The sequence below is a fragment of the Trifolium pratense genome, linkage group LG6, assembly GCF_020283565.1.
Source record: "Trifolium pratense cultivar HEN17-A07 linkage group LG6, ARS_RC_1.1, whole genome shotgun sequence".
Lineage (NCBI taxonomy): Eukaryota > Viridiplantae > Streptophyta > Magnoliopsida > Fabales > Fabaceae > Trifolium > Trifolium pratense.
Genome location: NC_060064.1, coordinates 904825 through 914077, shown reverse-complemented (window position 1 = coordinate 914077; position 9253 = coordinate 904825). Strand labels below are relative to the sequence as shown.

General features: G+C 31.7%; 2 protein-coding genes across 2 annotated transcripts; both read left to right on the top strand.

The window, feature by feature from the left end:
• The first annotated feature begins 2841 nt into the window (after window positions 1-2841).
• On the top strand, window positions 2842-4705 carry LOC123889616 (F-box protein At5g03100-like). Its single transcript, XM_045939032.1, has 3 exons — window positions 2842-3786; window positions 3897-4046; window positions 4403-4705. Exons 1-3 carry the CDS (start codon window positions 2842-2844, stop codon window positions 4703-4705), a joined length of 1398 nt encoding a protein of 465 aa, XP_045794988.1.
• A 1558-nt stretch (window positions 4706-6263) lies between these two features.
• On the top strand, window positions 6264-8890 carry LOC123889617 (serine/threonine-protein kinase STY13-like). Its single transcript, XM_045939033.1, has 6 exons — window positions 6264-6719; window positions 7284-7405; window positions 7650-7846; window positions 7954-8128; window positions 8221-8355; window positions 8447-8890. Exons 1-6 carry the CDS (start codon window positions 6434-6436, stop codon window positions 8651-8653), a joined length of 1122 nt encoding a protein of 373 aa, XP_045794989.1. The 5' UTR covers window positions 6264-6433; the 3' UTR covers window positions 8654-8890.
• The last annotated feature ends 363 nt before the right edge of the window (window positions 8891-9253 follow it).

The following is a 9253-nucleotide window of genomic DNA, read 5'->3' as shown; positions in this document are numbered from 1 at the left end:
ACTAGAACTTTGACCCATGCGGTGCATGGGTCTAATTAGGTGTATTATGTAAAATAAAAAATAAAATACAAAAATTCTAAGAACATTTTTAATAAGAGTAGTATAGGAAATTTCATGGACTAATTATTCTATATTTGTTTATGTGCTTATTTCATATTTTATATATTTTTTAAATAATTTTGGAACCCCGTTGTGTTGTTTACTTATTAAAAAAAAATGGTGATAACTAAAGGTTAAAAAATTGATGATAATTAAAGGTTAAAAAAAAATTAAAGACATAATCAAGAACATAAACTTAAGTAGACATCCATAAATAAATAAAAAATTGTGATTAATTCCGCCGTTCAAATTTCTTGAAACCAGGGTTAACATATTAGTATTCCTAAATTCTTTCATAATTGAAGCACATGTTTTAGCGGTTGAAAGGTTTTATTGTAAGTAAGGGATGCAGGTTCGATGACAAATCTGTATTTTTTTAATATAAAGCTGCAATAAAAAGAAAGAGAAAATGAGAGGGGAAAAAAATTTGGTTTAGGGTTAGCTTATTGTTTAAATTGTGCAATGAAAATTGATGGTGCTTAATTGTCATATGAAATCTTTCCTATGAAAGTTGATGGAGCTTAACACTTTGTGGACATAATTTAAATCACAATTGGTCTGCTAGTGCATATTGTATCAATTGATCATCGGTTAATATTAAATCTGCAATGTTAAAATCAAAATAATGAATGCGATTAGTGACATAACTATGGTTGTGTTTGGTTGTATTGCAAAAAAAATTGATTTAGCAGAATTGAGTTTGATAATAACTTTCTAAATTACACGTGATAATAACTTAGAAAAAAAATCATTGATCAGGAAAGACATAAAAGTATTTCGTGATGAATAATATAGTCAACAATAATTTTGATATGATATACTTTTAAAATTGATGGTGCTTATCAATTATTGCACATAATTTTAATCACAATTGATATACTTGCCATAATGGTTGGAAATATTGCCTTGCACTGAAGGGTTGTGGGTTCGAGTCATAGTCAAGACAAAATTGTATTATTTTTTAATAAAAATTGCAAGATAAAATGGAGGGAAAACAGGAAAAACAAATTAGGGTTTAGAGTTTGCTTGTGTATACAAGCTTATAATATAAAAGATATGTATATATGAAAATGGAAAATAGTGTCATATTTTTTGTACTACCTCTTCTAAATTATTACTATTTGAGAATTAGAAACAATGAAAAAAATCATGTAGTTAATTTTTTGTTGGTAGTAAACATGTAGTTAATTTTGTATGGAGACGAGAAATTACAAGTTGCATTACAAAATTATTACTTATGAGAAAGAGAAATTAATAGGATTTTTTGTTGACAAAATGAAGAAATTAAAAGTAATGGAAGAAGAGTAATAAATATTAAATGGCATGATTGGAAAATAAACATTAATTTTCATTGATATCTAAAATGAAGTATAATTTGAAAGTTGAAACAGTTTTTTTCCTTAAAAAAGAAAATTGAAACGTTTTTATATATAAAAGGGTCTCTAGATCTCTAGATATAATGTTTAAGAGAATTGGTTTTTTATCCAAAAAAAGTAGCAGCACAGCTTGTTACATGTTTACCTTTAATTCAAGTGTATTGCTGATGTTGGATGCAAGTTTCGAACTAGTGCCCTCATGGTTGAAGAAAATCTTCAAACCAAGAAATTATCTTTAATTCAAGTATAATTATCTTACACATATATAAAAAATATTTCTAATGCTATATAAATATAAATTAATTTTTGACAAAAAAAAAATTTATAGTTTAGAATGGAGTGAGCAATTATTAATAATAAAAAGTCTTAAAACAACATGAATACTTTGGTGACTGCTTTAACACACAAAGTGAAGGACAAAATTCCAGGGAAATAATCGCACGCTGACGCAGTTACAGTATAAACCATCCGATTGTAATAGATGGTCAAAATTATTTTAGTGTATGTATAATTTAAACCATTCGATGTGAAAATTTTTATTTTGACAAAAGAAATGCACATTTTCAAGCCCACACGGTTTTGTTGAGCCGAAACGTCGCATCAATGTTGCACGCTGTAATTTTTTGACTTTGATCATTGCAAATTATAATAGAGAAATTTTGAATTTGAATTTGAATTTGCTACAGTTGAAAAATCTTATAGTTTTACACGGTAATTAATTCCAGCCATTAATTTCACTTTAACCGAATACTATCTTATTTTTTTGTAAGAATATGCTTTTTTTTTTAACCCATTTTAAGGAATATGCTGAGCACCTTTATAGTAAGAGTTTTTGTATCATTATCATGATAGAAAAGAAAAACCCTATAAGGGTTTGTTTTTACCGTTAGTTTATATACACTGAATAGCAGAGCGCTGCCGCTGCAACATTCGTTTCCACAGCTTCTTCTTCTTCTTCTTCTTCTTCTTCTTCTTCTTCTTCTTCTTCTTCGGTGGTGAGTCACTTCTCATCTCTCTAAATTAATTCTCTTATTTCTATTAGATCAACTTGACCAACACATTCACATCCCTATTTGAAATGTAATCGTCATGGATTGGTGTGTGGGTGGGTGTGTAACATAGAAATAATTAACTAGGATTATAATTTTTTTTCTATGCTTTACATTTCTTATTGCTGCCAGTGGATCAAACTTAATAATATGATATATCTTTCAATTCAACGGTCGATCTTGTAATACGATTATCCTGTGTAAGATTATCGGACGCGTATATAAAAAAAGTTTGACACCTTGGTGTCATTTGATCCTGACTTTCTCTCTACATAGATATATATATTTCAGGTGCATCGGGACTGTTTGACGATAAAATGGAAGATCGCATTAGTGAATTGCCTGACGAAATCCTGTCTCATATCTTGACAATGTTATCCATGAAAGATGTGTTGAAAACCAGTATACTCTCTAGAAGGTGGTGCAATGTTTGGTCTCTAAGGAGAGATCTCTGCTTTGATTTCCTCAATGTGTTTGGAATCGAGAATGAACTCAATTTAGATATGAGTAGGCATGAGTTTGCAAAACGAGTGGATCAATTTGTCAAAAAATTTAAGGGCATAGATATCGATTCTTTCCTCGTTAACTTTAAATTAGATTGTGAACAAAGCAGCACTGTTAATCAATGGATACGTTTTGCAGTTGCGAGGAGAGTTGGAAAAATCGATCTACTCTTTCTAGGAAGCCCTTGTACACATCGCACTACTGAGCGCGATTATTTTAAGTTAGACTTTGCCTTATTTTTGGAGACTGATGTTTCAGCTTTAAATCATCTGCGTCTTGAAAACTGTCTCGTTCGCAATCCCATCAATTGTGACTTTACTCCATTCAAAAATTTGAGATATCTATCACTTGAAGATTCAAAACTGGATGAAACTTTCGTAGAAAGTTTGTTATCTAATTGTCCACGGCTTGAAGAGCTTTGCCTATTTTTCTGTGAGTTCAAATCATCAATGCCGAAGATAGTAAGTTCATCCTTACGTCATCTCAAGGTTCCAGGTTGCTATTATGAATACAACAATCTGTATGGGGTGGATGTAAACCTGATATTACTAGATTGCCTTAAGCTCGTTTCATTGGAGCTAGATTTCGTTGAACTCGCTTCATTGGAGGAAGGTTTGGATACCTTGAACTTTAATACCCCTATGCTGAAGAGCATAGAATTCTCCGTTTCATCGAAGATGGAGCTTAATACATTTGTTCCTCTCTGTGCAACTTTTTTTCCTGAACTTGAGATTATGCATGTCACCGCATTTGCGATGGTTAGTCATAAAGTGAAATGTTGGAAGAGCTTTTCCTTTCTTTCTTTTTTTTTTTACATTTCTGTATATTGAATTGTATTTTGATTATTTTTAAACATTTTGTTGTTCAGGATACATCTTCCCTAAAACTTACTCAACCACTCAAACATCTTAAAGAGTTGAATCTCATCATTTACATAGATGCTGAGGTGGAGTATGATCTTTTGTGGATTTTAAACATCCTTCAAGTTTGTCCTCTTTTGCAGAAACTTTCAATCATGGTGAGTAAACATGAAATTAATACATGTTTTATTTTCTTCTTTTAATGGTTATGGTTCTGATTTTTATCCATTACTTAGTAAATATATACATATACATTTTTGGCCTAGTGAGTCATGCATTAAAACCATATACAATTTGAAGATCCTTATGTTCAACATCAATTTGACCTTATTGTATATTTTACTCATTACCTTTCCAAATCTATCTTTTAATATGATTCCTTTAAGGTGTTGCAGCTCTACCTTTGAAGTATTTTATTTTTAGAATCATACAAACTTTTGTTATTACTTTTGATTTGCATTCATCGAATTTGCTAACTTTTAATACCATTTTGTTGTGATTTTAATTTTGACAGTTTCGACATCCAAATTTGTCTAAAAAACAAAAAGATATTAGGGATGTTGAAGTATTCTTTCATGGCGAAGTAAAAGTTATTGAATTGCGAGGTTGTGTTGGCAATTGGTATGAAACTGAGTTTGTTATGAATGTTCTAAAATATGCCCACAAACTTGAGCAAATAGTTGTGAGTCCATATTGGAAAGGTGTTGACTCATTGGATTGGGAGTCCAATCCAGAGTGGTTTGAAAGTGGGCGTGAAAGGATGATTGAAAAGCTCCGATGTGAAGAAGTCGAAAAAGAAAAACTTGTGTTCTTATAATATTGTTATGTGTATTCTTCTCTTTTCTTGTACTAATTTATAGAATAATGTTGTGCTTGTATATCCGCCTTTTCTATTGCGCTAGCATATAGATATTTGAAATAATAGTTTGTGTAAATTTTATTTATTTAAATTAAGTTGAGTTTTTTCAGTTTCCATCTAAATAAAAATTGTATTTTTTTGGGCTATTTGCCCTCATCGATATAATAAAGAAAAAAAATTGTATTTTTTTTTGTCAAGTAACCTAATGTTGGAAATTCTATCCTTAAGATGGATAAGTGAGATGACTGAGATTCGAATATTCTCCAACCTTTTATTATTCCATAAGTTTCTAACTTTTACTTCTGTTTTGTTTTTTTTTTAACTGCTCTAACTTTTACTTTTTTTTTAAATACACAGGGCATTGGGGTTGAAAATGATGAAGATATAACTTTTTGAAAATAGATTTCTTACTTAGATACATATTTTTGTTAACATGTTGTAAAAAGGAATATATGTACAAGAAGAATATGAGTCTTTAATTTCAAAAATGTATACAATGATATATTTCCTGAACAAAAGTAGTAAACTTTTCTTACAAATTACAAGTCTTAGCATAGTGAATCTGTCTCTGAGACCAAAAGAAAAAAAGATTAAATCTATAATTATCTACAATACTAATTTTGCCAAAAGTAGTGATCCATCTTTTTATTATTAAAACTGCAATATATCAAATCAAACAATAGTCTTCTATATAATTTATAGAGGGCCTGAAAAAAGTCACATACATTCCAAAACCAATCATGGTTGGTACCTCTAGGATCATAAATTTTGGACACAAGAACATTTCATCTAAAATAAATAAATTGCACTCTTCTGTATTTATATTTATCTATTATTCTCATGATTCCAGTTTTTGAGTGAGGATCTCCAACAGTAAGTTTTCGTCGTCATCATCATCATCATCATCATCATCATCATCATCATCATCATTACTGTCTACTAAAGATTAACTAAAATTGTCAATTTTTAGATAGTTTAAGCTATTTTATATATTTGTTCTTATTATCAAACTTAGAGAAATTAAATTTTAGTCGCGCATCAAAGAAATATGAAAAGGTCTGCAACTGCTATTTAAAACCTTGAATACATTGTAGCGTATAATGCACATCGATAACAGAATGAACTTTTTTTTTTTTTTATTGATTTGGTATTGTAGGCTGTAAAATACATCGAATTTGATCACACATTTAGCAAAGACGAGAAGCTTCATGCTAACACTTTGAGATTATCATGTAATTTGAACACAGAAACTAATCTAATGATCGATTTTGTAGAACAAGTGGATGGAGCTCTTTCCTACTATTGTGGAAATGGCAAAGAAAATTGAAGTTATAGCTTCTGGAATGATGGGTGGACACAGTGGTTCTCTTCAACTATATCTCACTATTTTATCTTCTTTTTTTTTACAATTTAGCCAATGAGAATCAAACTTATAATATAGAGAAGTTAAGTGGGGTCAGACTGAGACGACAGTGTGACAAGTATTACGGAGGCAAGTTCATGTGTCAACTTAGATTATTGGAGAGACAATGGTGATTTTACAGATAGAGAATTCTCTATCTATCTACCATAATTCATTTTACATGTTCACATTGTTCCCGGTTTTTACGCTGCACCAATAATCATATACTCACAAATAAATACATACAACAAAATCTGAGAAATTAGAGTGAGTGAAGAGGAAAAATGTTAGAAAAGAATAATGATGGGTTTGTGAGAGCTGATCTAATTGATCTTAAGAGCATAGATGAACAACTTGAGAAACATCTCAATAAAGCATCACCGACTATAGATGATGATCATCATAAGATGAAGCAGAGAGAGGAAGATATTAATGGTGGTGATGATGTTTTGAACAAGCAGAGACAGGAGTGGGAAATTGACCCTTCTAACCTCATCATCAAGACTGTCATAGCTCGTGGCACTTTTGGTACTGTTCACCGTGGTATCTATGATGGTCAAGATGTTGCTGGTAGGTAACTTCTACTAACCCACACGTACACTTTTTCATTTTTTCTTTCTGTCTTTGCTTAGGGTGATATTTATCTCTTTAGATCCAAGTAATTAATGTGCAAGTTTTCTTTCTGGTGGCTATTAATAGAAGTAGTTAATGTTGGTTTGGTTATGATGCATCAAACAATTTTACTGATTAATTTTAATTTTGTGAGCACTGAAATTTGTTTTCTATCATCGTAATGTAACGCTTAACTGAATAAGTCATGTTTGGATATACAACTTCATCAAACATTCATAGCATAACTCATCTACTTTCTTTGACCATCTTTTGTTTATATTTGAGTTATTTCTAAAAGTGTTTATGTTTAAGGTATTTCTACAACAAAAAAATAAAGTCAAATTATTTTCTTACAAGCTATAAGTTTTTTTTTAATATATAAGCTATACGTTGTTTTTCTAAGCTCTTTTAAATAGTCTCACACACAAGTGCTTAATTATTATGTTAGTAAATAAGCTGAAATAAGTGAATTCAGACATGAGTGGTTTTCTCTTTTGCATTCATTTTACTTAAACCAACCAGTTAAAATGCTGGACTGGGGTGAAGAAGGGCACCGGACAGAAGCTGAAATTGCTGCACTCAGGTCGGCATTCACGCAAGAAGTTGTTGTTTGGCATAAACTTGATCATCCTAATGTCACTAAGGTACAAACAATTCCTTTCTCTGCTTCAACTTTCTCTTGTTACTGTTGTTAATTGCTCTTATATATATATGGATTAAAATGTTGCATATCAAAAAAAGGTTTGACTGAGGTCATATATATAGACTTCGATCGATTATCTAGTGATAGTCTTAGTCTTAACTTAAGTACCACACTGAACTCACTCCTTTTATCTACTTAGCTAGCGTGAGACTCCTTACATATTTTATTTCTCCGTGTTTGTTTAGTTTATAGGGGCAACAATGGGATCTTCGGAATTACAGATACAAACTGAGAATGGTCTAATTAGCCTACCAAGCAATATCTGCTGTGTGGTTGTAGAGTATCTTCCTGGAGGTGCACTGAAATCTTTCTTAATCAAAAATAGGAGAAGGAAGTTAGCTTTTAAGGTTGTCATCCAGCTGGCACTTGATATGGCGAGAGGGTACGTATTTCTCTCTTTTTGTAATTTTTTCCTCAATGTAATAGCAGCACTTTAGAGTTTACTAACTCGTAATAATATGTTTCGATCGATGGATGATCACTTTGCAGGCTGAATTATCTTCACTCTCAAAAGATTGTCCACAGAGATGTAAAGACAGAGAATATGCTGTTAGATAAGACGCGTGAAGTTAAAATTGCTGATTTTGGTGTTGCTCGTATTGAAGCCTCGAATCCAAATGACATGACCGGGGAGACTGGTACACTCGGTTACATGGCTCCTGAGGTTTGTGGCTGGCCAGTTTCCCTAGAAAGCCGGAGTAATTGTAATTGACTTTTAACTTATTTGACAAATGGGTGATGATGGTTAATTTACAGGTTTTAAATGGCAACCCCTATAACAGGAAATGTGATGTATATAGTTTTGGCATATGTTTATGGGAAATATATTGTTGCGACATGCCATATCCTGACCTAAGTTTCTCAGAGATTACTTCAGCTGTTGTTCGCCAGGTACATACATCTTCTTCCATCTTTGTGAATATTGATTGATATCTAAAATGAATCCATGATATTGACAGATTAGTTTGTATTGAAATTTTAGAATGTTAGACCAGAAATACCAAGATGTTGTCCAAGTTCTCTGGCAAATGTAATGAAGAAATGCTGGGATGCAAATCCCGATAAGCGACCTGAAATGGATGATGTAGTTGCCATGCTGGAAGCTATTGACACATCCAAAGGTGGAGGTATAATCCCTCCTGATCAGCAACAAGGTTGTCTCTGCCTCCGTAAACGCCGCGGGCCTTGATTTATAGTCCAAGGAATCAATACATTTATCTTCGATAAGAACATGTACCAAGTCTTGTGTAAATTCATAATACCCCTTATTTTCTTTTAGTTACCTCTTGCTGGACTGGCCTTGTAACCTTGTAAGATTTTCATGATATTGTTCTAATAATGAATGTTGTTACTAAATTGTATCTATTTGCTAGGTATTCTCTTACTTCTACTTTCTGTTTAAGTGTGTTTGTTTCAAAACTTGTAATTTTGCGCAAAGAAGATGGTGAAGCAATTGTATATATATATTGTATTATTATACGATCTTTATATAGCAGCTGGTAGTTAAGGTACAAAGACAATTCTTGCAAGAATCTTTGATAATGATTAAAGCCTTGCTTAATAGGGTGAGTTCCGATGATTAAAGCCTTACCCGGTGGCCGGTACTAGTATGAAGTTCCACGACTTAAACATCTTGAAGTTCATGAATGTGTAATGGTTCAATCTATACCAGCACAGCACTATCACAATCCATTTAATGTTTCCATGGATGGAACTGCTAATCTCTGGAGATAGTGTTGAATTCAAAGAGTGAACCAACCATCCTTGAAACAACAAGAGTGTACTTTTC